Raw genomic sequence first — 24931 nt, 5'->3', positions numbered from 1 at the left:
ATGAGCTAAATATGAGCGCCCCTAGGTAGTGACCAATTGACTGTTTAGGGGGAGAAGATCGTGCTTAACAGTGAGACGGAGACTCGAACGAAATTTTAAGCAATATTGACGAATATTCCGGTTACAGGTATGTGACGTTGATAGATAGCATGCGTAGGCATATAAAATATCAGCCTGGGCAATTTTACACTATGACGCTGATTTATAGGTGAACCCCCTTTCCCTAAACCCACATATTCTATGGTAGGCACATAAGACAACGATATATGAATCAGCATGGCAGCAGAGATATAAAGTAGCAAGGGAATATTATTATGTTGATGCGTTTGTCTCTGCTTTCGTGATAAAACAGAAGAGGTTGGTTTGGTATAACCACTCTTTTTTTCTACCGACGGTCCTCATTCCCTCTCCTATATTTCGTTCCCGTAGTCCCAAACTTTCGTGCCGCGCCGTAGCTTTCTGAGCTGGTATAAACGTATCCTTAGCCAAGACACCGATTTTAAAAAACGACAATGGACAGTTGTATGGGTGGCATGTGCAAGCGCAAGGACACAAGCGAATATTATACAGAACTCCCGCTGGATGATATAACTCCAGTAACCCATCACTTCCCAATGCCGATGCTCCAAGTCTTTGTTCTTCCTCTAGGAAATTGTTCACTTAATCCTTCTTCCCGTTGGCGGTGTTGCCAAGGAGACCCTCCTTTATTTCCTTGATAGGGAGATTATCTTCGAGACGAAAATGTCCACGATTCCTCCGCAGCCGGCCCCGGAACCATGACGCGCAGCCTAGACCGATGCCTGCTATGCAGCCGAAAGAGAGGTACGGGTGTTCGGAGAACGTGACTCTTATGTCGAAGAAGATCTTCTCGAAACTCGAGATCGTGAGCTTAGGTTTAATTAGGGGAGGTGATGCAGTGACCTTCGAGATGGTCTCTAGGATCGATACTCGAGAAGGAACAATAGGGCTGCCAGTGATAGTCATGTCCCAGTAACGTCGGTTCTATAAAACAATTAGTAAAATGCAGCCAGATAAAATGGCCATGATTCTCCAAACTTACATCTTCGTCGTTGATTATAACACGTTCACCATCCTTGATGTCGATACCGTAAGTAGTGCGAATCCACCTTTGCCAGAAGACACCGTCGACCCAGGCAAACGTAACCTCCTTACGGTCAGACATGTCCATGCTAATCCGGATGCTTTTCGCGGCCCGCAAAGCCCGTTGGTCATTGCGATCCTCGGCTTCCTCGAGACGGAGTTGCTTAGCGTCTCGAAGGTTCTGTCGTTCGAGCTGGAAAAGCTGTATCTGCTTATCCATCCACTCGTTCGCAGCACGCTTCATTTCACGTTTGGCGCTCAAGAATGTCTCCTGGTCTTCCCTGTTCAAGATTCCTAAGACAACAATCTTTCCGTCCATGATTTCACGCGCGTTTGAGGCAGTAAGCTCCGGGACGATAGGTAACCACACAGACTTCATCCAGGTAAGGACTAGATGAGTGTCACGCATCTCCCTTGGCGTCAAAGGATTGTAGTACGTGGGTCTTCCTTCCCGCGATACCAGTAGCCTAGGCCACGTCGTGATCTTGAACCTGTTGTAGAGCTCGGGGTCCTTCGTTTTCACGAGTTTGGCGTGTCCGATGAGACTAAGAGGTAGCCTCTCAAGAGCCATAAAATCCTCGGTCGTGGTAGCATGATCATAGAAGTAGACGAAAATGACATCTTCCTTCTCCTCGAGAGCAGCGAAAGAAGTGGCATCAACGTCCTGGACGCCGCTGCAAATATCCAAAGCTTTATCGGCATACTGGATGAAGTCGCCGAGCCCGCGTAAGCCGTTATACTCAACGCGCTCGCCTCCTCGGAAGAAAAGAATCGTAGGAAATCCACGTAGGTGGACATCTTTGCATAGTCTAGACTCCGCATCGCAATTGACTTCACCAACGTTGAGCTTTCCCTTCATCTCTTTAGCTAATTGCTGCCAGTTAGAAGCCATGGCTTGGCAATGGTGGCACCAAGGAGCGTAGAATTTGATGAACCATGGTTCTTGGGTCATTGTAACCAAAGTCTGGAAGCTTTCAGCAGTGAGTGAGACAGAAATTCCTTGCTCGTTAGGAGTCTTGGTGGGCTTAGATGGTTTCGTGCTGTCCACTTTTTGTGGCGTGGTCTTAGTGATAGCCGTGGCATCCTCCTTTTCACCTTTCACAGGCTTCTCGGCGCCTTGTTCAGTCTCAGATGACGTAGCCGGGAAGGTAGTCGCACCAGGTTCGGGAAGGGCAAGTTCCTTGGGCCGAGTACCAGGCTTTTCCTTCTCCAGCACACCTTCGATCATTCCCGAAATAGCTGACATTCCCTTTCCACCCTTGACGAAATCGGCTTTCTCGCCATCCTTGTAGATTATAGTCTGGGGGTACGACTGAATGTCATGCTTCGTGCACAAATCGCCATAAGCAACGCAGTTAAGCTCAGCAAATCGGATATCGTAGTACTTCTCGAAGGAAGCCGTAGAGGCCGCTGATTCGGAGTCGCTGGGGGCTTTGGAGGTGTAGTAGTATTCGTACAAGGTCTGGTAAGTTGGGGCAAAATCTATACAATGAGGGCAGTATGGACTGTCACAAGCGTAAGCAAACTGTTGAAAGGCGGTCTAGAGATCTTCGAGGGCAAGTTTTGTTCCATGTAACGATAACCAACGTATATCATTCTAGGGCTGAATATAAGAAATAAGGAGGAACTTACCTATAATATTTGACAACAAGGAATTTCGATAGCTTAACCTCCTTATCGAAGTTGTCGGCGGTTAACTCGAGTAACGGGGGTACTCTCTTGCCATTAAAGTATGTGTTTTCCCGGTCTGGACTATCACTTGTCTCCGCACCAATTGCTTGCGCAGTGCCGAGGGCAGCAGCGCTGAGGAATAGCGCGAGCGAGGCGAGGAGCCTCATGATAGGCAATGTGCGATTTGTTGTTGCGATTAACAAGTAACGAGCGTGTTGACGATTAAGGATACCGATAAGCAACGAATAAGACGACGCAGGTTGAGGGAATCGGATCGTGACAAATCGGAAATCAGATAATTATTGATTTGGTCAAGTGCGCGACTCGACACAGGGAGGTCGATGGTAGGCAAAAAGTTGGCGACGACCTTTTCCACACTATTTTGGAGAAAGGGGCAAGGGAGTCGCGTCACCGGCTGTAGTGCATCGGAATATGTTCAATGGAAGAAAAATAAAAGGAAAAAAAGAACAGGAATAAAAGCAGACGATGACGTTCTGCTAAATTAAAAAGCCAACTCAGAGCAAAAAAAGAATTCAAGAGGCTCGAGTTCGCTACCAGTCGTCGGTATCACTTCTATGATTAAGATGATAAAAAACACTTTAGTTGAAAAGGATGCGAAAATTGAATTGTTGAAACGAGACGATCTTGTCTGTCTTCTTGCTAAGCACCAGGGCAAAAAAGAGGACAGTGCACTGCCTTCTGCCTTCCTTCTTGTTCACATCAATGTTATCTGTGCAAAAGACTGTATGGGGTACGTAAGATTGAGTACCGACAAGTACATGTCTTAAATTAGCCAATTAGATAGGGCCAATCATAACGAAAACACGACACGAGCTACGGCACGGTACTTCCCCACTAATATGTACAGTGTATCTAGACCCTATCAGAACGTTCTGCCTCGACCCCTTACAGTAGCGACACCTTGCTAAAAGGCGACCAACTAAATTTTGGAACTTACTAAACCAGCTAAACCAAAAAATTCCTACTCAGCCACGATGAGCTGGATAGGATGAAGTGTGGCTCACCTAATAGGTAGTCTTACATCTTAAGCAGGCAATTGCGAATCAAGACGAAAACAAAGTATTGAGGCTTCTATTTCTTGAAAATAAATTGAGGGGAGGCCAATTCATATAAAGTTACGATTTTACAGCTTCACTCGCTAAACCACATCTTGGTCGAGAAACACTTCAACAAAAGCAGCTTTCAATCCTCGTATTTTTCATCTTGCTGTCCATTATATTATGCACAAAACCGAAAATAGTGGATGTTTGTGGCGATCAATCGTATGCCAAGATACGCCATCGCGACATTGGCAGCAAAACATCGAGACATAAGATCAACCGTCCGCGTCAGCCCTGTGGAATCTACTCACTGTTGAAACTTGGTTGACACCTACATCGGCTCTATGCATATCTTCATACGCGCCTGCAGCAATAAACTCTATGCGCTGTATGCGGTGTAAGGGTTAGATGCTAAAAATCACAACTCCGCGCATCTTTTTCTTCGATTGCATCCGACGTACAGAATATCTGTATGCTTGCAAGTCACGTTTCTCAAACATGGCGGAGCCTCCATCGAAGAGACGACGTTTGAGTGATACCGATGAGGATCACACCGTAAAAAAGTCCGGTGAACTTCCGACGTCACTCTCGCACCCGATCAGTCCTCCCCCTCCCAGGAAAACGGTGGCCCGTGAGCGGAAGCTTATTTCTTCTCCGATTCGGCTCACCACCATTAGAGACCTTCCGGAAGAGTCAAACATCGACGCCGTATCACTTCATGACCTCCTCGGAGATCCGCTCATCTCAGAATGTTGGGAGTTTAACTATTTACATGATGTGGACTTTCTCATGAACCACTTTGACGAGGATACAAGAACTCTTGTAAAAGTCCATATCGTCCATGGGTTCTGGAAGAAAGACGACAACAATAGGTTGTCTCTAGAGGTAAGGCATTTTCATCATTCTTTCCCTTGTATTCTTATCTATGAAACCGTATACGCGAAAATTACCGTAGCCCCCCACAATCCTCATAGGATCGTAATATACTCTGTGCCTTATGATGAGTTGTCATCCAGTCGCACAATTCAAGGTGATAATTCACTACTTATCAGCTGATATTCATATCCCCTTGCTGGTAGTATAGCACCAATATTAGTAGTAGATCATTGTGCGTATCTATATGTTTATGTGTTTTACACCTCTTGAGTGGTATGGCAGCAACCATTTTGCTTCGTTTCGCTCCCAGGGAACCAACCAGTGCTGATGATCGATACAGCGACAATCGGCACAACACAACAATGTTACCCTCCATACAGCATATATGCCAGAAATATTCGGCACTCATCACTCAAAGATGCTCGTGCTATTTAGACATGATGATACAGCCCAGGTCATTATACACACAGCCAACATGATATCTAAGGACTGGACAAACTTGACGAATGGCGTATGGCAAACGCCTCAGCTTCCTCTACTTACGAAATCGCAAAATTCGTCAGAACCAGACTTGAAGATTGGCAGTGGATCAAGGTTCAAGAATGACTTGCTGAATTACCTACGAGCGTATAATTCTAAAAGAAATATTTGTAGATCTATGGTCGAGGAGCTTAAGAAGTATGACTTCTCTGCCGTACGGGGAACGCTAATTGCAAGTATACCTGGAAGGCATGATTTATATGACGATGACCCGAGCACGACTTTTTGGGGATGGGCAGGCATCAAACACGCTCTGCGGTCCGTCCCGGTTCACACAGGAGAGTCGGATATCGTGGTCCAGATATCTTCTATCGCAACCTTAGCCCCGACAGATAAATGGCTACAGCGCACTCTGTTCGATTCATTATCGCCTCCCACAAAACCTAAAGCACCAAGACCAACGTTCAAAGTAATATTCCCCACCCCGGATGAGATAAGACGGTCCTTGGATGGTTATGCTTCCGGTGGCTCCATACATACGAAGATACAGTCGGCGACGCAGACCAAGCAGCTCCATTATATGAAACCCTTGCTTCACCATTGGGCAAATGACTGTGAGAAGGGAGAAAGTATGTTGGGAATTCAGTCATTTTCATGAAACTCTTTAGCTAATCATTCTACTAGGGGAAGAAGGCGAATCGCGGGACGGAGGGCGCAACCGCGCTGCACCACACATCAAGACATACATCCGCTACAATGATAATAAGTCTATCGACTGGGCTTTGCTCACATCTGCCAATGTTTCGCATCAGGCCTGGGGTGCGGCTACAGATGGCACCGCGACGATACGAATTGCCTCTTGGGAAATCGGTGTGTTAATGTGGCCTGAACTATTCGACGCTAATGCTACCATGGTGGGCACCTTCATGAAGGACATGCCCACGGACGAAGGACTAGACAGCGATGGGCCTCTAGTCGGTCTAAGGGTCCCGTACAGCCTGCCCTTGCAGAAATACGATGATAGCGAGCTCCCGTGGGTAGCCACGGCAACTTATACCCAGCCTGACTCGAAAGGGTGTGTTTGGGGCTAAACACCAAGGGTAGGAACAACACGGCGATCGTGGGTGTGAAGAATTAAACTGCACGGGACCCTTAAGCCGACTAGAGGTCTATCGTCGCCTAGACCTTTGCTAGGACATGATCATCTCGAAAAATTTATGAGTAATTTCAAGTAGTTGAAAAAGCTAGCGAGACTTATGTCCAATGTAAAATAGGCAATATTCACCAACAGCAGTTAAAGAGCAGGTTTACGTCGTTTATATATGTATCTAAGGTATCTAGTGCTTGTATGATGCCGCAACGTCTTGCAACCCGGAGATTTTAATCGCAAATATCCCATCGTTTCACCGAGAGTTAGGAATGCTGTCTATCGCATAACATCGCTATCAAGACACGGGCTAATCGATCGGAGGCAACACGACAAATACTGGCGATAGTATAGACTTAGGAGCTCTTGACGGCCTCGGGGACCTTGTTCTCGTCGAAGCCATACTTTTCCTTCAGTTCCTCGACCTTCTTGACGTAACGGTCCTGCGCCTCCTCGGGGGTAATGCCGTCGTCGACCAGCTTCTGCCAGGCCTGGTACTTGTATTTGGCCTTGAGGTCGAACATGCCGGGCTTGTCTGCCTTGCTGAAGTCCTCGCCGTTGCCGACCTTGAATAGAGCTATATAGGAAGAAGATAACTTTTATTAGTCTCTACCCTCGTGAACTATTATGGAGAGTGGTAACGCAATGGTGACCTAGGTGTAAGAAAAAGAATAAGAATTGAGTACCATAGAGATCGAGGAGATCCTCGTTGCTGGGCTTAGAGGTAAGCTTCTTGGAATCCTCCTGGGCCTTAGCGAAAGCAGGGCTGATCTCGACCATCTTGACGGAGTTTAAGACTTTGGTTTTCTGAAGAGGCTGAATAACTCGGTCTAGTGTTAGCCGACAACTAAATTGTTTCTCTTCTCTCCTGCGGATATAGGACGGGGGAGAGTTTAAAGGTTTCCGGGAACCAGGTACCTTGTTATAAATTTAGTATCAACGGTAAAAGCGGGAACAAGGCTGTAGGATCTCGTCGACAATGATGTTGTTGATATGTTTAAGGTACAATTAGCAGCACTAAGTGTTGGGACAAATAGATTTTGGCGGGGTAGATCGTTCAAGATTGCTTCAGGGCGTAATAGACTTTCCTTTCGTCATGGGTTAGTTGGGTGCGCGGGGTGATGCGAGATTACAGCTTGTGATTGGGTATAGTGCTCCCAGGGATCCACTCGAGTTTGAATAGCACTCACAGCTGCCTCGGATATGTGAACCTTGCGAACCTTGTGAACCAGTCCCCGGAACTTATTATTTCAATCTGCCACATCAAGCCACGATGCATCCCTATCTGACATAAGCATGGACAGCTGGCGCCGTAGCAGCATAGTTAGCCCTGCCACACTTCCTTTCTTACAATACCTACATTGAATGCTCTTCAACTCTAAAACCTCGACAATTCATCATCTACATTCTTCAGTTGCGGTACATATCTAGTTACCCCTATATATCATTTCTTACTATAAACCCCACATATATAATGGGCTTACTAAAGAATTCTTACCATGAGCCAAATAGTTCACTAGGGCATGGTCGACAAGTCACCCACGTCTGAAAGCTGGCCAATCAAAACTCATAAGCAGGTACCTTACATAATCATAAGGGGTAAATGCGATATTACTACCCCCATGTATCTGCGACGATTTAGGAAGCCTTAATATCTTATAACATGGCTTTGCATTATCCTCTAAACGGGCTTGACCTTAGCTTCAGCCGTTATGAACATAAACCCCTTGGTGCCCGCGGTGTGATGGTGAATCGAATTATGGAAGACTACATGGCCCCAAGACGAGTAAAAGCCGATGTGTACAAAAAGTCGATACGCGGTGGCCTATTCAGTCAAATCAAAGCTCGAGACAGACTCTTAGGCCTTGACGTGCAAGTTTTATCGAAAATACTGCAGACCGATTACAATTGGCTGCTCAAGCCGGCAGACATACAAAAACTATATGCGTCCCCTTATAACATAATGATACAATGCTTAGATATCTTTATCATGTCAGATGATGGGATTGACATTGGCAGCGCAGTCTTGGGGCTTGTCGAACGACACTACCTCGAATCTGGCCCTTCCATGCGTATTTGGCTTAGACACTTCCACTCGTACTGTTCACATGCAGCGCCTAAACATGGTCCGGGTTGGAAGAAAGACGTCGTTGAACATTTACGAGATACCCAGCCGGCCTCGGAAACGCAATATACACATCATTTATATTCCGGTGGTCATTATCTACCGATTAATGTCTCCCCTGAGGCCCAATTCTGTATAGACCCTTGTTTCACTAGTACTCTTTGGTATACCCTTTTAAAACGCCCACTCCGCTCGCATTCTAGCCGAGGACGCAAAGCAACCGTGAAGTCGTCCAGGAAAACGCCACTCGGAAACATGACAAGCTTACATCGGGGAAGGCCTCGACACTCTAACAGTGTGCCCCCAGTTGGTTCATGGGGCACAGCATCGATCCAAGGCTTCAACAGCTCCAATCTCGAAGAGAAATTTGTCATCCACTTCCCCCATCGGCGTTTATCAGAGCTCGACAAGCTTTCGCGCCGGAGGAGTCTGAGTCGAACACATATTCGAGAGATGTTTACGGATAAGCCGGAGTTGTTTTATAAAAAGCCTGAAGGAAAGGATGCTTCCAAAACGATGAACCACCGGTGCGATAATTGCGCCCAATATACCCATCATACAAAGCACTGCCCGTCAAAGTGCGGCTTTTGTGGGTCGCCGTTCCATAAGGCGAGCGGTTGTCAGGTCAAGTCGTCAAACCGCTGTAAGTGTCGGCCCTTCCCGCAGTATCACATAGCTCAAGAATGTTACGTTCGATGCTCTCGCGTGTGTGGTTGCCCCTACCACCCCGGCCATTTTAAGCACCAAAACGCCATGATGTGCTCTTACCGTTGTTGCATGTGCGGTATTAAAGGCCACTCGGGGAGAAAATGCTCTTTAAAGAAATGTCCTTGCGGGGAGCAACATTTGACTCAAGATTGCCGTTGGAAGGTTGAATGTCCTGTTAAGGGCTGTAATTACTACCTCTGCCGCTTACATTGCAGGGAATGCGGGAAGAAGAAGGAAAAGGGGGCAAAAGACTGCTTTGTTAGTAGAACGTGTCAAGATTGCTTGAAGAATGGTCGGCCAGCCTTGGCCAAGTCTTGATGAAACTAAAGCCTCGAAGTTTCCTGGAGGTTATCACAATATCCCGAATGTCTCAACCTTACGGATGTGGCAATACTTTCTTATAGGGGTTCTGGGGGCTAGAAGGAAATTGTTAACATTCGGGGATTATGAGGCAATATATAGGCACCCCTATCTACATAAGTGTACGCCAAAGCTCTGTTAAGGGACTGATGGTACAAATGTACGAGACAAAACAGGTATAAAATCATGTATCATTCGTGCTCTATACTCTGGATCTGGTCTATCAAGTCATACGAAGCTATACCCTATCTCCTGATCCCTAACTAGCGGCTGGAGACAACTGCCAGTCACAAAGATAGGGGTTATCTAGCCCACAGTGCAGACAGTGTTAATAATACGTAGAACAACGAGAACCCCCCTTACAACCAATCTACTTACGCCCTCTCACTTATTCGATACCTAACATCAAAGCAATGCGCGCAATTTCTGTACAAGCGTTAGTCAGGAACATTAGCACCGAATATTTTTATCTTACCTCTAGCCCTGCCAGGCTGTTATCCGTGTTCTTCCCATCATGTGGTGATAATAGGACGCCAGCAAGCTGCTTCTTCGACTCTTGCACTTGCATAACTTGCTATTGCAACGTTAATATAAATATTCAAAGGTGCTATAGAAATTAACCTACCTCCTCAAACGAGTCGCGTATATAGAGACGCACAGTTGTGACTTCCTCCGTCTGTCCGAGCCGATGGACTCGTGCTAAGGCTTGCTCTTCGAGAGTCGGGTTCCTGGATCATCAGCAACGATAAGACATAACATAGAGTGAAGCATCTTACCAATGTGGTTCCATTAGATAAGCACGCGATGCTACCGTGAGGGTGAGACTGATACATATTAGTGGTCGTTTCGTAACTAAGTGGTTTAAGAGCGAGTCAATGAAATGGTGGACGCTTACCCAACTGCGCCACATGAGAGGGTGAGCAGCATGACCCTGATACTCGGATCTGTCCTGAAACTGTCTATGGCCGATTGTCTATCTTTTTGAGGAACCTTGCCGTCGAAGCGGATGCTACGTATTCCCGCATCATTCAATCCGGCTTGAACGATGTCGAGTGTAAGTCTCCAAGTAGAGAATACAACACTAGATATAAACAGTCAGCAAATATTTTGCAGGAACTTCTTTGAATGGGCTAAATACCATTTGACACCGACGGATCCACTCTTAAGATCTGTTACTAGAGCTTTAATCTTCGAGGAAAGACCGGCCGAAGGCGAGCCCATTTCAGCTGCGACAAGATCTGGCGTCTCCTCTAGAGTGGTGCTGTTCGTCGAAACAGGGGCTACAGCACACGAGGGAACATGACCACAGCTCACCGGACGCTTGCGCCGGTGAATCTTATCCACGCAATCACCGCAGACATACTTCAAACATTCGAAAAATTGTCCGCTTTGCCGGATTACGTTCGACCCATTCAACCATTCTTCTGCTAGTTCAACTGCTGAAGAGCACTGCATGCAGACGAAGGGAGTTATCTCTCTTTGGGAGTCGAAGGTGCGCTGGGCTACCTTAGGCCACTCTTCGGGAACCGAAAGCAAACTCCCGTCCTTTTGATTTCTTGAGTGGTAGTGCAATCCTAGGTTGCTAAAGAGTCGCAATGACTCAATTTGCTGGAGGGCGTTGCAATATGAACCAGTCCTGGGCGCTCTAGTGGCGTCGTGCAGAGCTTCATCGATTCTGGTGATAACCTGATTCCGCATACCATCATAGACCTGCCTTTCCTCCTGGTTGAAGTCAATCGGTAAAAGTAGATCCCGCCGAGGAGGAAGGTTGATGGTTCCTTTAGGTCGACGGAATAGGAGGAACGTTGAAAGCCGCTTGAGCCTTCGAACAGCCTCTTCCTCTTCTCCTACCTTCCAAAGATTCGAGATATCTGCTTCAAACCGTCTAGGGTCATCGTATGGATGGGCTCGGATAAATTTTAGTAGCGTTGCCAGATCAGTAAGCCGGTTCTGTATTGGAGTACCCGTAACAGCCCATCGAGAGTCAGATTCGAGCGCGCACACAGCTTGGGACATCCTTGAATTTCCATTTCTAATGAAATGTGCTAGACAACCAGTGAGATAGAGTGCACTATAACAAACCTAAAGGGGCTTACCTTCGTCTAATATGATCCTACGCCAGCGAACTGCGAATAAAATCGAGTCGTCCGCCCTCGCGTTCCCCTTCCACTCCGCGGAAACGGTATGGAATGTTGTTAATACTACGTTCATGTTTTGAAGTTCTGCTAGACTTCTTAGTCTAGTTTTGCCATGGTGGCGGCAAAACTTCAGACGATCTCCGAAGACGTGCCTGTTATATTGTTAGCGTAGATAAGGATGTGACTTGGTGGATGATGGCATACCCAGTTAGTTGTTCCTCCCAGCTACCAATCACTAACGTTCGTTAGTTCTTCTAGGCGTGATACCTAAATACATGAAGGAAAACTTACATGGCGGGGGAATGATGATGAGCGTAGCCGGTGTGCTGAACCTCTCTATTTCTTCCTCAGTATCCAAAGCTCTGAGTCCGTAGCGAGGGTCAACATCAGTGGTCGTTAAGGCGATCATCACCAAAGTTTTACCAAGACCCATTGGATCTGCAATAATGCCGCCGTTGAACTGCGGGGGCTCCTCGGTCTGGCAAGTATTTGCAATTGTGTTAACGAATCTAGAGTACTATTAGTTGGCTCAATCATGGAATAGTGCCCAATATTGGAGTGGTTGGGTTGTTTGGAGACAAATGTCACCGTGTAATACTTACACTCGTCCCTGGTCATTGATAACAGTTTCCCAGATATCTTTGCATCCCTTAGCATTTACCGAGCCCTTTTCTCGACCAAGTATGAACGTAAGAGCCTGTTTTTGATGTCTAGGTAAATATGAGCCATTAGTATGGAAGGAAAGTCGCCAAGTTAAGCAAGAAGAATACCTCTTCAATGTTGTTCTGATAGCCTCTGGTTGTGGTGTCTCTTCTAAGTCGGCTCTGTTGCTAAGAACATCTAGCATGTCGGTCTGCTCGGCGACATGCTGGAGAGGGATTAATGACGATGTCATGTTTATTACCTCTGAAACCAAAGGGCAGGATTCAAGATTGTCCGATGAAAGTCTTTGAGGATTGTAGTATTTAACATCCAAATGGCATGTACGAGGATCCTGAAGGTAAATTTCGTAGTCCTGAAACCAACTGCCGATTTCATCGTAGAGATCCATTGGCCCATATATCGTGATCTCCAATGTACATTGTAGCAGGTTGAGTTTTCGGAATGATTTACTCCTTGCTGGCTGCGTATTCAGGACGCAGTTCACGTGGAGATCGAGGGTTTGCTCATCAAGTAAACCCTGTATCATCTGACCGTGTATTGACTGAATACGACCGTCCATTTTCTCGTCACCTTTTATACTAAAGCGATCTGAACTGTCAAGCTGAACAGGAAACTCGGGTAGAATATCGAATATCCCCAATAGCTCACATGTGCCTGATATATGTGATATCTTCCATGAATGTTAGTTTAGAGGAGTACAGGAGGCGTATCAACCAACCATTCCAAAGCAAACCGTCTCACTCTGCTTCGAAGCTGGACTACATGAGACATCCACTTGGGCATTGCTATCGCAACAAAGCCATTTTTCATTGCGTTTAGCATCCTGTAGTACGAATGATATAAAATTAGGATATGGTTCTGCTTTAGCAGTAAGGTGCTGCTCAAATTCGAAGTTAAACTCTTCTGGCGTCGATACTGCCCGTGAAATTGGAGGCGAGTTCAGCCGAGGTCGCTTCGAAGGGTAGTCGGATTCGTGATCACGGTCCATCTAGACGGTGAGTATGGCAATGTGCCTTTCGTAGAGGCTTATAACTGTAGATTACAGGATTCTTCAAAGGTAAGGTACATAGGAAGGTATCAGGTAGGGGCCAGATGATGAATGATAAATTCAACCACTTGTAGTGGCAGAGTTTCCACTCCGGTGCAGCTTGAGCCGACAAATTGTCAATGTCAAGGGACTGTTACATTCAATTTTTTTAATGGCGGTAGCATTGTCTCCTTATTGTGGCCAAGGCATACATGTAGGCTGACAGCTAAGCCCCGTAATTTAATTCTCAATATATCAACTTCGCAGCCTCGCAATGTAAATGCAGTCACCAGCTTAATGTTAATGAGATGTTAGTGGGACTATAACTCACCGAGGTTAGTAAGGTCCCAGGGATATTCGAAATGCCTCTAAAACCAGCAGTTTCGGCGTTGGCTAGGCAAACTATGAGAACGGCATTTGAAGAGCTTGAACGTACCATTACTCCTGCCGACTCTCGTGATTTTCCTAACTCAACGCTTCATCATGTCAGGAAAGCAGCCCTTGTTATCGAAAACCAGCTTGCTGCGAGACAGTCTCTCCGGAATATGCGAAGACTTGGGCCTCTCTTCCAAGGTCTCGAGCACTACGCCAAGGTTGTAGATGTTCTATGCAATGGCACTCCATATCTATCTTGGATATGGGCTCCAATCACCTTGATTCTACGAGTCGCCTCAGAATATGTCGAAGCCTTTGAACAAATCATCAAAGGGTATTCGAGGATTTCCGAGTCACTAAAAAGGTTTGAAGTTATCAGCAACGCTTTTAGCAACAAGAGAGATTTCCAGCAAACTCTGGCTGTCTACTACGCCGACATACTCGAGTTCCACAAACATGCTTATATATTCGTTCGCCGGAGCAGTGAGTATCACGATTCATCCCGATTCTTACCTAGGTATATTACCTCTAACTCTCCTCCAAGGCTGGAAGCTGTTATTCATCACATCATGGGGTCGTTTTCAGAGACGTTTTAACAATATCCTTGAAGATATGGAACGCCATGGGACACTTATAGATAAGGAAGCGCAGGCCCATCATATCTCGGATTTTCAGCAACTACAGCAAGACATTTACGCGTGGAAAGAAGAAAGTCAAGAGAAAACAAGCCGCTTTGAAGCAGAGCAAGCTGCTAGGCAATATCAGTCTATTGTATCTTGGCTGAAAGCAGACGAATCGGATCAGTTGACTACCTTCGATTCTATATCGGCCGAAGGATCCAAATACCCGGGGACATGTAGTTGGGCATTGAAGGATAAGAAAATCGCCTCGTTTCTTCAGCACAGGCCGGAAACACGCGTGCTCTGGTTGCAAGGCGGTCCTGGATCTGGAAAAAGCGTCTTATCGGCACAACTTGTCAACTTTATGAGGAGCGCGAATATGCTTGTTATTTCTCATTTTTGCACACATCTATACCCTTCTTCGACTACATATGAGCAGATCCTCAGATCTATGCTTCTTCAGCTCCTCCGAAAAGATTATGACCTGGTTGCTCACGTTTATGGAGATTTTGTCTTCGAGAAGAAAGTCCCTTCAATACCCACCCTCGAAAGACTTTGCATACTCTCTTTGCAAGCATATCTCAAGAGCCTCGCCAAGATAAGTACATCTGGATTGTCATTGATGGCCTGAACGAGTGCGATGAACAAAAACAGGCTAGAGTGGCTACCTTGATAAACCAAATCACTTCAAGGACTCTATCTTCCGCTCGAGTAATTAGCAAAGTTCTCATTTCTAGCCGAGTCTCACCTATTCTATCCTCCCGTCTTCGAAAAAAGCAAGTGCTTTCCCTCACCGAAGAGAAAGAGAGTATGCGATTGGCTGTAAGGGGCTATATATCGCAGAGATTACCATCCCTTCAAGAAAAGTTCAATCAACTCCACCTGAATTCAGGTGAGGTAGAAGATATTGGAGATGAAATCACAAAAAAGTCAGACGGTAAGTCAGGCCAATTTCATACACTTTTAACCATAGGAAACTAACTCTTTTTTAGGGATGTTCCTCTACGCGCGCTTGGTTCTTAACTACCTCGAGAACAAAATCTTTTACAAAGGTTCTGAAGTCAAATTGTCTGTGAACGAGCTTCCCAAAGAGTTGTCCGACTTGTAAGCCCGACTTTTCTTATTAATTAAATAGCTTAATGCTAACTTGTCCTCAGCTACCGAAAGATTCTAACGCAAATCCTTGTCCGTTTAGACGCTCAATCAGTCCATCGCGTTCGATCTATTTTCTGTTGGATTGCGTTTGCGAGACGGCCATTGAAAAAGATTGAGTTCTTGTCTGCAATATCTTTCAGTGCTGGAGACCCAGATATAACTCACCTCGTTCCTACGTACATTTTAGATATCTGTGGGGCTTTGATTGAAGAACGTCGAGATAATACGTTGGCGTTTATCCACATATCAGTTAAGGAGTAAGCATATATTAGAATAAATACACACAGAGTAAACTCACTAATAGAGATCCTAGATTCCTCCAGTCATCTTCGAGCGGCCTCGCTATTGACAAAAAAGAAGTCATTGTGGAACACGGTATAGCCACAATTACGTGTCTCCTCTCCGGATTGGATGTCTTCACAAAACCATTCCAAGATAATGCTAGGTACGTACGGGTGGCTAGAGGTCTACATGGGTTTCATGTCTACTCTACCGAATATTGGGTTGAATACCTATTGTCTCATGCAACACCCCCTTCTTGTCGCAGTACATCGGTTCTATTCGACCTTGCAGATCAATTAGCAGAGAAACTTTCTCGTCTCTGGAGCTATTCGACGGATATATAAGATACCCCCAACCCAGCCCATCAGGATGGACGACTAGTATCTTTGCAGAATCCTTTACTTCGCAAAGAGCTGGAGCTGGCTTTATGGACTAGGTCACCCAAGGGACTTGAATCGGGTCTTCAAACCAATAGTAAGCCTTCTTACTCACATCCAGTGAGTCAAATTACTAATAGCAAAAAAGGACTTTCTAATCACAGCATTCCTTCAACAAGTTTACCACCGCAAGATGGGATATCTTTCATGCTAGCAGCTTATGAAGAGTCCGTCAAATTTCTCCTCTCTCAAAATGATTATCCTGGAGTATCTACCGAAGAGCTTGAATCATTCAAAAGTCAATTTCGGGGATCTGCATTTACTTGTCGACTCTCCTCTTGTCCGCGAGCCACATTGGGATTTGAATCTGAAGTACTTCGAGTGGATCACGAGATGACTCACTTACCACGGCTTCAGTGCGATTTCCCCGGTTGCCAGAATCCTCCCTTCGTCTCAGTACAAGCTCTAAGAAACCACGTGAAGAAGTACCATGTTGCCCAGCCGGCTCGGAAATCTATACGACAAGTCGCAGATGCTTCGCAGATTACTTTCGAGAATGCTGCGGAGCAGCTCGTGAACCGGGCGAACCAGATTCGAAACTCAGGGAATACGTCCCAAATAGATTCGCCTCGTCTAATGTCAGGTAGTATAGAGGAACGGACGCGTTGATTAAAGGCACGGAAACGGGACGCACACGACCTCACTCAACGCTTACCCCGACCTAGACCGCCTTAGCCACCCCTTTCTCTTCCGGCAACCTAGAGCCCATACGAAACTCCCACAACTTCCTATCGAACCTCCCTTCCCTCAGCGCCGCCGCATCACCAGCGTACTTAAAAGTGCTCCCGAAAACCTGGCTCGGCTGTCGCCCGTCGGTGAAGTCAATAAGGCAAGGAACGAGCTCGTACGCGTTCGTCTCGTAGTACGCCAGCTTGTACTCGTGCTCAGGCGACCTAACCTCGTACGCCATTCCCGCCACTTCCTCGCCGGGTTCGCCATCCACAAGGGCCTTGTAATCCCCCCATTTTGTGAGCGAGTATCCGATGATCTTGGCCGGTCGCAGGACGGGTTCGTGGTCTAAGTCCAGGATACGCTTTAAAATGTCGGGCCGCGTGAGAGTGCCGTAGAAGAAGTAGACCATCGGCGTATACCGCTTCGGCGATGCCAAAGTAGTCGTGGTGGTTTCCCAGACATTGTCGCCAGCTGCTTCTAAGTTGGCAAGATATTGTGAGGGTCTTTGATCCATATGCCTTCTCTTGGATGGTGGAGGGAGAGGTGGTGGTGTGGGAGGTTTGGCAGGAGTTGGTCCACTCATGACTGAGTCTCGTTGATCTGCTTCATCTCAGTACCCGAGCAAACATGAAAATAAAGTGAAATAAAGATAGTGAGATAATATCGAGAAATTGAGCCAGTGTTTGCCTAATCCTAACTTAACCCAGAGAAAGGTGTGGGGATGTAAGGGGGGTGGACAGCTTAGTACTCTTGAATAGACTCTTCGCAGGTAAGAATCCTAGCGACTAGGCGACCACCCCTCCCCTACTTCAGTTGGCAATCTTACCGTAGAGATGCAGGGAAAAGCTCTAGTAGAAGCTGGAGGTGGATACACCAAGTCATCCTATGCCAACCAAAATTTACTATGCACAGCCCTGGGGCAACTAGCCTCATCTCAGCATGTAGTTGGACGTTGGGCTGTGTACAGTAGTCCAGTTAGGGTAGTTCCGACAAGCCCAACAGTTTGGTACCATGTAATACCTATGATCATGGCAGTCACATCTCGGTCGTCTCTGTGAAGTGCCAGTTTTTCTCATAAGAATATGAAACAAATCATGCTAGTTTCTTGCTTATTACTTTTACCAACCCCCTATTAGCATGACACAGAACGTATAAAGTAGTCCCAGGCTCCGTCTCTGCAAATTACCTGAACACGTCACAGTACATGCCACATTTCTATTAGTTACGACTCACAGCTTCGATTGTTTTCCGAGCCCCTGAGTCGTTTCTAACCTTCAAATGCTAGCGAATTTCTTGAAAGCGCCGATGAGGCTGCCTGTGCTAGCATCGTGGCCCTCACCATTCCCTGGCTCGTCTAACTCCTTTAGAATCTTCTTGGCGAGCACCTTGCCTAGTTCGACACCCCACTGGTCAAACGAGTTGATATCCCAGATCGCACCCTCGGTGAATGTTAGGTGCTCATAGTAGACGATCAAAGCGCCTAGCTCGGCAGGTCCGATCACGTCGCCAACTAAGATGCTGGTTGTCGGTCGGTTGCCTAAGAACACCTTGTGAGGTATGAGCTCGTCAGGGGTGCCTTCGCTCTTGACTTGCTCGGCAGTCTTTCCGATCATGAGAGCTTCGGCCTGAGCAAAATAGTTGGATGCCAACATCTTCTGGTGCAGGTTACCGGAGATAGGATTATGGGACTTCGCGGCGAGGATGAAGTCGGTGGGGATCAGCTTGGTGCCTTGATGCACAAGCTGGAAGAACGAGTGCTGAGCATTGGTGCAGGGTTCACCGAAGAGGATGGGCCCAGTCGTGTACTTAGCAGGTGAGCCGTCAGATGTGATGGTCTTGCCGTTGGACTCCATCGAGAGTTGTTGGAGGTAGGCAGGGAAGCGGTGCAGGTATTGGTCAAAACTATCATATGTTAACGAGATCTTCGTCGGATCTTCAGGCGTGTGATATAGGAAACTTACGGAGCGACCAGATGCGTCTGCGCGGCGAAAAAGTCGCTGTACCAGACACTCAGCAAACCTCCCAGGACGGGGATGTTGTCTTTAAGGGGGGTTTCGCGGAAGTGCTTGTCCATCGCATGCGCGCCAGACAAGAACTTATGGAAGTTGTCGTAGCCGATATACAGAGCAACGCTGAGGCCGATGGCGCTCCATACCGAATATCGACCGCCGACCCAGCTCTCGAAGCCGAACATGTTCTTGCTGTCGATGCCGAATTTGGTTACCTCGGCCTCATTTGTAGATAAAGCGACAAAATGTTTGGCAATTTCACCCTTTCCGCCGGTCTTCTCAAGGAACCACGATTTGGCAGTGTTGGCGTTCGTCGTAGTCTCTGCCGTGGTGAAGGTCTTGGAAGCGACAAGGAAGAGAGTCGTCTCGGGATCCGAGTTAGCAAGGGCCTCGGCCATGTGGGTACCATCGATATTCGAGACAAAATGTAGAGTTGTGTCCTTTGCGCCATAGTGCTTCAAAGCTTCAGTGACCATAACCGGGCCCCTATTACGTTGTTAGAAGGCGGGTACGTCGTTTCATAAAAGACGCTTACAGATCCGAACCACCGATGCCGATATTGATAATCGTAGTCAGCTTCTTGCCAGTGAATCCCTTCCACTCGCCGCTCCGGACCTGCTCGGAGAATTCCTTCATGTGCTGCAGAACTTCGTTGACACCGCCCTTGGTGTTCATGACATCCTGTCCCTCCACCTTCATCTCCCAGCCGCCTACGTTGCGCAATGCAGTGTGATAGACGGCACGGTGCTCGGTGAAGTTGATCTTCTCTCCCGCAAACATAGCATCGCGCTTCTTCTCGAGGCCGGCCTCTTCCGCGAGCTTTAGTAGGAGGTTGATCGTCTCTTCGGTAACGAGGTTTTTGCTGAAGTCGAACAGAATATCAGTACCGGAGGGGGTGTTCTTAAAAGTCTTGCTGAATTTGCTGAAACGGGCCGAGTCGGAGGCGAAAGCTTCTTTCAAGACGAAGGTCTTACCAACAGTCTTGTAGTGGTCTTCCAGGGCGGCCCAGGTGGGCAAAGAAGCTGCTTGAGGCATCTTCACTTGTGAGGTTTCGCGGAAGCGAGAAAGAAACTAAACTAAACTAAACTGATACTGCGTCAAGCAGATTTGTAGTTAGTTTTTACTATTAGATGAAATGTGAAATAAATGGAATAGAAGAATAGTGAGGTCAAGTTGAGAAGTCTAAGTCTGTGAGATGCGTGTATTAAAACATCGTCATAATGGCCGGAGTAGGAAACCGGACAATGCGCAATGCGGGCAGCGGGGCAGCAAGCATATGTATGTCACAACGGCGTTTCACTTACCTCAAGCAAAGGTGAAGACGGTTTATGCTGTTTGAGGACGGATTGTGATATGTTTAAGCTGGACAATATGAGGCTGGCAACGTAGTAGGTACCTGTGTAAAAGGAAGTTTGAAGATTTTACTTTTTAATGTCTCGGGAGACAAGGTGGGGTGATGGTGGAAAGCACCCGGGATGAGTGAGCGCCATTTCCAGCTCTCCCTCCTTCCTAAGCAGCCAAGCTGCGCGGTTTGCTAAGCTCCTCCCAAACTTCATCCCATCCATCCCATCTACCCCGCGCTAGTGACGTGATGCTTTGTGTATGAACCCGGTACGAAGATACATCTGCAGAGTGATACAACACATATCCATGTACTTCCCAACCCAGCCCCTAATCCATGTAACCATGCAGCTTAGCTCGCAGTGGCGTCCAATGTAACTATATATCCCCGATAGGTGACTTACCTATCTTTTAATCGAAGAGCCTAATCCACCGACGAGATTATTTCGCTCAACCATCGCCGCCGGGAAACAAATTCCACAGTAAGCTTCGGTTGCAAAAGAAGCAACCGATTTCTCACATGACAAGTTTCACTTGATAGATGATGGAAACAAATAACACATCAAGATATCCGGTTCAGCAAAGGCATCTTTCTCTTTTGCTAGCCTCCGTCTTTATCTACAGCATGGTTGTCTCTCCTTTTGAGATCCCAGAAAGTGCAAACTCGGAGGCATCGTCCACAATTCATGCCAAACTCCATATGGAAGTGCTTCCTGTTGTGGTCCAAAGTCCGGCAAACGAGCCGCAACCGCAAAGCAAAGCAACACAACAGGACACACCGTAGTTGTACTTGGTAGCCTAGTAGGCCGTGCGCACTCCCCAGCCACACCATGCGATATGCCCCCTATTCTACCCAGCCTCACTTCACCTCCCCCTATCTTGAGTCTTCCAATCTTGTAATCGTAAACCTCTTTGCATGTGCCTCCCCACTCCAATGTTCCTTAGTTTATCGCCGATCTTGGATGCTGCCTACGAATGAAGGGTCCTTAACGCTGCCACCGGCATCACCTAATCCGGCAATTGGCCTGTTGTAACTGAATCCCGCAAATTGGTTCTGCATCGTCTCTGACAATACCGGGCCCTCAACATACGAGTCTTGCGGGGCTTCCGACGTAAATTCTGGGTCGAAATTCTTGGTATCGAGAGCATCGGCCTGCACATTGGTTAGCGGTAGTCGAGACGTCGACATACAAATACTAAAACACTTACCACGCTGGGCTTGAAAGTAGGCTCATACTTTCGTTGCAACAACTTCCGCCAATCTATGGCGTGGAAGAACGGATGAGCCTTGATCTCGGCGCTGCCTGCAGCTCCCAATCGCTCCTCGGGGTTGCGGTTCAGCAGTTTCGAAAGAAGGTCCTTGGCTGCGGGAGGCACGACGTCCGCGCTAGGGAAATGTAAAGGCTCGGACAGAATCTTGCGATACATCTCGTTGGTATTCTCGTCGTAGAAAGGCGGGAGACCCGTAAGCATCTCGTAGAGGAGAACTCCTAGGGTCCACCAATCCACCGTCTTGTTATAGCCCTTGCCCATAAGAAGTTCCGGAGCCAAATATTCGGGAGTGCCGCAGAAAGTATTTGTTCGGTCTTCGTCCTTCATGTCCAATTTGCAAAGACCGAAATCGCAGAGCGCGATATGGCCTTGGTAATCAAGAAGGATGTTCTCGGGCTTCAGATCTCGGTAGATAACGTTGAAACCGTGCAAACATTCCAGAGCGCAGAGGAGTTCGGCGGTGTAGAATCGCGCTCGGTTGACGTCGAATCGCTGCTCTTTTTGAAGGTGGTGGAATAACTCGCCGCCATTGACAAAAGCCAACACAAAGTAGAGCTTCTCCGGAGACTGGAAGGTAAATTTCAGAGGCACGATAAAGGGGTTGTTAATCTGTGCTAGCACAGATCTCTCGGCCAACGTGTGGGCGACCTCGGATCTGGAGATGATGTGTGCCTTGCGAATCGTCTTGAGGGCGTAGATCCGGCTAGTATCTTTCTTGCGAACCTGCATAACCTTGCCGAAACTACCTTTGCCGACTACCTTGAGCAGTTCGAAGTCTTCGATCTTAAGCTTGCCCGCGCGGTTCTCGACATACTCCACACCAATCTTGAGCTTACCGGCGCCATATTGCACGTCGACCCAATCAACACCGCTGTGGCCTAACTCTCGCTCCCGGTTTTGGAACTCTGCAGCAGCCTTCTCGCGATCTTTCTTGCTAGCCTTAGGATCCTCAACGAAAGTATGCTTCTCCTCGAACCTAGGGTTAATTCGAACAACTCCTAGAAAGATATCTTGGCTTCGGCCCGAACCTGGGGGCGCCATGGGATTGCGCATATACAAGTGCACGTTCAACTCCGTCACTCGAGACACGTCGAACTTGTACTGGGTGTTGTCACCGGCCCATAGAGGGTTCTCCGGATTGCCTGAGACCGAGTTCACAAAAACCTGCACCTTATCGAAGTCCAGAAGGGCGTATGGTAAATATTTGCTGGATATACGGCCGTGGTTGGAGGGTATTCCGGTAAAACCACCTGCGGAGGTTTGAGGCCTCCCATTCATAAAGGAACCGGCCACCGTTCGTTGAGAAGATCCTGGCCGCAAAGAGCCAGAATTCAGGGCGTTCCCTGTCGACATAGAGCCCTGTCCATGCTGGGAGAAGGCATTCCGATGTTGTTCGGGAAGTGCGAAATTCTGACCCTCGTGGAGGGTAACCACTAGGATACCGGGTTTCGGGGGCTTCACGACGGGTTCTTGAACCATATGTTCCGAAGCAGCTACAGAAGACAGCATGTAAATATGAGCCTTCCAAGAATTCATTGTAGGGAATACGAACCGATTGCGTTATCGCTGGGAGTAGGGGTGGCAGAGGTAGGAATGGGAGACTTCTCATCCTTTTCTGTAATAGTCGACGTAGAAGGGTTTCGTGAAAAGGTGTTGGTAAGGGGACCCAAATGGGTGTCCTTTAACTCTAATATAGCAGCGCGTTAGTGAAACCTTTCATGGCCGTAGAGTAGTGATGTTACGATAGTTGCCTCCCACATTTCTAGTGGAGAGACAGGAAGACAGGACGGCAGAAAGACGAGGAGCATGTAGCTACAGGTGCATCAATAGTTGGATCGATTAGGTTCAATACTTACTCTTGGTGAGCTTCCACGACATTTTCTAACGATCCCCCTATAACAAATGGCTAAAGATGATGTCTGTTGTTAGGGAGTCGGTGAAGGTCGCAAAAGGGTAAGATTGGTAAACACGACCAAGGGATTCTAAAAAAAGAGGAGACGATAGGTTGGTTGGTTGGTATCAAGACGAGTGTCTCTTATCGGCGTCGGTGTCGCGATACTTCTGGAGATAGATGTGGGCGGACGGGAAATGGAATGAGGAAAGAAGAAAAAAAGGAAAAAGGAAGGACGCGAAGAAGGTGGCTGAGGAAGAAGATGCAATGATGTCGATTTTCTACCTAGGACGGGATTGAGTCGGGTTGATCATCAAATCAATTAGAGAAAGAAGGTCAAAGACCTGAGGTTGACAAGGTCAACGTTTCGGTTCAAATGGGTTCAAATGTTCATGGGGGGTGTTTTGGCGGACGCGGACTATCGGGGGGCGGATCTTTAAGCGTGTTGCGCAGTGACTCTTAGGTAGTAAGCACTGGAGGTAAGTAGCTGGGTATTGTATCACAGACCATAGGCGGCTGATACGACGTGTAAGTCCCCTACCGAGACGAAAGTTAGGGGTGTGTCTTACTGGGCTCCTATTGAAGTTTGAGCCCCTATTTTCCCTCTTTTAGGTACGCAGCTGGGTACGATAAAACGATGAAGATACCAAGTATGTAGGTATGTACATGCAAAGGCGGGGTAGCACATGCGCGGTTTCCAGAATTAAGACACTTCCGCCCAACCCGTTGTGGGTCTCATCTTCGATTCAATGTTCAATGTTCAAATGAATGTTCTTTTTAATACATGTACATATTCATGTGTCCAACTTTTCAGCTTGCAAAGATGCTAAGTCATACAAATACGAACTCAGAACTCTACTACCTCTAGAAATTTCGATGTGAAGTAGCACACACATGCACCATACATACATGCACATACGAGAAGACATGGAAGAAGACAAAGAACCAAGTCGGTTATTGTAATACATGGGTAATATTTCGACCAATGCGCGTCTTCAATCCAATAAGCTTCGATAGCGGATCGTGGCGGAGCCACTCAGGGGCTGATTCAAAGTAAATTATCTCAGGTCGGTCATCTATGTATTATAATTTGCAGACGACACTATTTATTCTTGTCTACCAGGGAGAAAATGACGGCCCACCGTCATAACCTAAAGTGTACGGTTCTCATTAATATCTACTAGGTATGTAATGGCATAATAACCTGTACGTGTGATCGCACCGAAGCGATCTGTGTAGACAGGCATTCTAACCATATAAGCACTATAATTAGTCTACCATGTAGGTATATAGTTCGTTATAAGATAGTATCCTCACATCAGTCGGTCAAGCATAAAATAAGTTCACAGCAGGACGCCAGTTACGCACTTGTCGAATATAAAACGACTGATGAATAAAGTCAAATGTCAGCAATGAATAAGATCCCATAATCCAGCAACTAGTCACGTACCTTAAGGGGTATTCTTGTTTGGTCATAGTTCCGCATAACTTACCATTCCAAGGATAGCATAGATATATTT

The 24931-nt window shown here is 47.0% G+C and overlaps 10 protein-coding genes across 10 annotated transcripts; 4 read left to right on the top strand and 6 right to left on the bottom strand.

Annotated features, from left to right (window-relative positions):
* Positions 1-135: 135 nt before the first annotated feature.
* Positions 136-3395, bottom strand: F4807DRAFT_431078 (thioredoxin-like protein). Its single transcript, XM_047998464.1, has 3 exons — positions 2734-3395; positions 1061-2606; positions 136-1002 (listed from the first exon to the last, which is right to left on the bottom strand). Exons 1-3 carry the CDS (start codon positions 2937-2939, stop codon positions 661-663), a joined length of 2094 nt encoding a protein of 697 aa, XP_047852893.1. The 5' UTR covers positions 2940-3395; the 3' UTR covers positions 136-660.
* Positions 3396-3950: 555 nt separating this feature from the next.
* Positions 3951-6563, top strand: F4807DRAFT_431075 (phospholipase D/nuclease). The gene is made up of 3 exons (XM_047998463.1): positions 3951-4718; positions 5050-5818; positions 5874-6563. Exons 1-3 carry the CDS (start codon positions 4242-4244, stop codon positions 6278-6280), a joined length of 1653 nt encoding a protein of 550 aa, XP_047852892.1. The 5' UTR covers positions 3951-4241; the 3' UTR covers positions 6281-6563.
* F4807DRAFT_431070 (putative fatty acid binding protein) lies at positions 6492-7517 on the bottom strand. The gene is made up of 2 exons (XM_047998462.1): positions 7023-7517; positions 6492-6913 (listed from the first exon to the last, which is right to left on the bottom strand). Exons 1-2 carry the CDS (start codon positions 7114-7116, stop codon positions 6693-6695), a joined length of 315 nt encoding a protein of 104 aa, XP_047852891.1. The 5' UTR covers positions 7117-7517; the 3' UTR covers positions 6492-6692.
* A 97-nt stretch (positions 7518-7614) lies between these two features.
* F4807DRAFT_431069 (uncharacterized protein) lies at positions 7615-9801 on the top strand. Its single transcript, XM_047998461.1, has one exon. The coding sequence runs from the start codon at positions 8000-8002 to the stop codon at positions 9485-9487; it is 1488 nt and encodes a 495-aa protein (XP_047852890.1). The 5' UTR covers positions 7615-7999; the 3' UTR covers positions 9488-9801.
* On the bottom strand, positions 9711-13365 carry F4807DRAFT_468629 (SNF2 family N-terminal domain-containing protein). Its single transcript, XM_048002618.1, has 12 exons — positions 13049-13365; positions 12438-13000; positions 12270-12377; positions 11959-12176; positions 11872-11902; positions 11626-11819; positions 10668-11574; positions 10425-10610; positions 10306-10353; positions 10155-10257; positions 10005-10103; positions 9711-9955 (listed from the first exon to the last, which is right to left on the bottom strand). Exons 1-12 carry the CDS (start codon positions 13316-13318, stop codon positions 9935-9937), a joined length of 2748 nt encoding a protein of 915 aa, XP_047852889.1. The 5' UTR covers positions 13319-13365; the 3' UTR covers positions 9711-9934.
* A 354-nt stretch (positions 13366-13719) lies between these two features.
* F4807DRAFT_468625 (uncharacterized protein) lies at positions 13720-15229 on the top strand (the record flags this gene model as incomplete). The annotated part of the gene is made up of 2 exons (XM_048002617.1): positions 13720-14215; positions 14277-15229. 2 exons carry the CDS (start codon positions 13720-13722, stop codon positions 14981-14983), a joined length of 1203 nt encoding a protein of 400 aa, XP_047852888.1. The 3' UTR covers positions 14984-15229.
* Positions 14793-16861, top strand: F4807DRAFT_468623 (uncharacterized protein). The gene is made up of 6 exons (XM_048002616.1): positions 14793-15289; positions 15345-15456; positions 15510-15764; positions 15821-15882; positions 16150-16263; positions 16315-16861. The coding sequence occupies exons 1-6, from the start codon at positions 15163-15165 to the stop codon at positions 16833-16835; spliced, it is 1191 nt and encodes a 396-aa protein (XP_047852887.1). The 5' UTR covers positions 14793-15162; the 3' UTR covers positions 16836-16861.
* F4807DRAFT_149493 (uncharacterized protein) lies at positions 16862-17606 on the bottom strand. Its single transcript, XM_047993196.1, has one exon. The coding sequence runs from the start codon at positions 17479-17481 to the stop codon at positions 16888-16890; it is 594 nt and encodes a 197-aa protein (XP_047852886.1). The 5' UTR covers positions 17482-17606; the 3' UTR covers positions 16862-16887.
* A 458-nt stretch (positions 17607-18064) lies between these two features.
* F4807DRAFT_149502 (glucose-6-phosphate isomerase) lies at positions 18065-20034 on the bottom strand. The gene is made up of 3 exons (XM_047993197.1): positions 19443-20034; positions 18860-19393; positions 18065-18800 (listed from the first exon to the last, which is right to left on the bottom strand). The coding sequence occupies exons 1-3, from the start codon at positions 19940-19942 to the stop codon at positions 18173-18175; spliced, it is 1662 nt and encodes a 553-aa protein (XP_047852885.1). The 5' UTR covers positions 19943-20034; the 3' UTR covers positions 18065-18172.
* Positions 20035-20818: 784 nt separating this feature from the next.
* F4807DRAFT_431045 (Pkinase-domain-containing protein) lies at positions 20819-23968 on the bottom strand. Its single transcript, XM_047998460.1, has 4 exons — positions 23377-23968; positions 23073-23207; positions 21458-23013; positions 20819-21401 (listed from the first exon to the last, which is right to left on the bottom strand). Exons 1-4 carry the CDS (start codon positions 23396-23398, stop codon positions 21195-21197), a joined length of 1920 nt encoding a protein of 639 aa, XP_047852884.1. The 5' UTR covers positions 23399-23968; the 3' UTR covers positions 20819-21194.
* Between the last annotated feature and the right edge of the window lie 963 nt (positions 23969-24931).

This window comes from Annulohypoxylon truncatum, assembly GCF_022578515.1.
Source record: "Annulohypoxylon truncatum strain CBS 140777 unplaced genomic scaffold F4807scaffold_22, whole genome shotgun sequence".
NCBI lineage: Eukaryota > Fungi > Ascomycota > Sordariomycetes > Xylariales > Hypoxylaceae > Annulohypoxylon > Annulohypoxylon truncatum.
The sequence above is the reverse complement of the archived record's forward strand: the minus strand, read 5'-3'. Positions and strand labels throughout refer to the sequence as shown.

Bases quoted from the DNA above. Each gene is read 5' to 3' on its own strand.
- F4807DRAFT_149502 (XM_047993197.1), bottom strand. From the start codon at position 19,942: ATGCCTCAAGCAGCTTCTTTGCCCACCTGGGCCGCCCTGGAAGACCAC. The intron at 19,394-19,442 runs GTAAGCGTCTTT...ACAACGTAATAG, and splicing joins GGCATCGGTGGTTCGGATCT to GGGCCCGGTTATGGTCACTG. The intron at 18,801-18,859 runs GTAAGTTTCCTA...AACATATGATAG, and splicing joins CAGACGCATCTGGTCGCTCC to TTTTGACCAATACCTGCACC.
- F4807DRAFT_468629 (XM_048002618.1), bottom strand. From the start codon at position 13,318: ATGGACCGTGATCACGAATCCGACTACCCTTCGAAGCGACCTCGGCTG. The intron at 10,354-10,424 runs GTAAGCGTCCAC...AATATGTATCAG, and splicing joins CTCTCATGTGGCGCAGTTGG to TCTCACCCTCACGGTAGCAT. The intron at 10,104-10,154 runs GTAGGTTAATTT...ACGTTGCAATAG, and splicing joins TACGCGACTCGTTTGAGGAG to CAAGTTATGCAAGTGCAAGA.
- F4807DRAFT_149493 (XM_047993196.1), bottom strand. From the start codon at position 17,481: ATGAGTGGACCAACTCCTGCCAAACCTCCCACACCACCACCTCTCCCT.
- F4807DRAFT_431078 (XM_047998464.1), bottom strand. From the start codon at position 2,939: ATGAGGCTCCTCGCCTCGCTCGCGCTATTCCTCAGCGCTGCTGCCCTC. The intron at 2,607-2,733 runs GTAAGTTCCTCC...CGCTTGTGACAG, and splicing joins CTTGTTGTCAAATATTATAG to TCCATACTGCCCTCATTGTA. The intron at 1,003-1,060 runs GTAAGTTTGGAG...ATTGTTTTATAG, and splicing joins TTATAATCAACGACGAAGAT to AACCGACGTTACTGGGACAT.
- F4807DRAFT_468623 (XM_048002616.1), top strand. From the start codon at position 15,163: ATGCGATTGGCTGTAAGGGGCTATATATCGCAGAGATTACCATCCCTT. The intron at 15,883-16,149 runs GTATAGCCACAA...CCCCCAACCCAG, and splicing joins AGAAGTCATTGTGGAACACG to CCCATCAGGATGGACGACTA. The intron at 16,264-16,314 runs GTAAGCCTTCTT...ATAGCAAAAAAG, and splicing joins ATCGGGTCTTCAAACCAATA to GACTTTCTAATCACAGCATT.
- F4807DRAFT_431069 (XM_047998461.1), top strand. From the start codon at position 8,000: ATGGCTTTGCATTATCCTCTAAACGGGCTTGACCTTAGCTTCAGCCGT.
- F4807DRAFT_431045 (XM_047998460.1), bottom strand. From the start codon at position 23,398: ATGTCGTGGAAGCTCACCAAGA. The intron at 23,014-23,072 runs GTTCGTATTCCC...TGTCTTCTGTAG, and splicing joins TCCCAGCGATAACGCAATCG to CTGCTTCGGAACATATGGTT. The intron at 21,402-21,457 runs GTAAGTGTTTTA...ACCAATGTGCAG, and splicing joins CTACTTTCAAGCCCAGCGTG to GCCGATGCTCTCGATACCAA.
- F4807DRAFT_431075 (XM_047998463.1), top strand. From the start codon at position 4,242: ATGCTAAAAATCACAACTCCGCGCATCTTTTTCTTCGATTGCATCCGA. The intron at 4,719-5,049 runs GTAAGGCATTTT...TGATCGATACAG, and splicing joins ACAATAGGTTGTCTCTAGAG to CGACAATCGGCACAACACAA. The intron at 5,819-5,873 runs GTATGTTGGGAA...TCATTCTACTAG, and splicing joins TGACTGTGAGAAGGGAGAAA to GGGAAGAAGGCGAATCGCGG.
- F4807DRAFT_431070 (XM_047998462.1), bottom strand. From the start codon at position 7,116: ATGGTCGAGATCAGCCCTGCTTTCGCTAAGGCCCAGGAGGATTCCAAG. The intron at 6,914-7,022 runs GTACTCAATTCT...CTTCCTATATAG, and splicing joins GGATCTCCTCGATCTCTATG to CTCTATTCAAGGTCGGCAAC.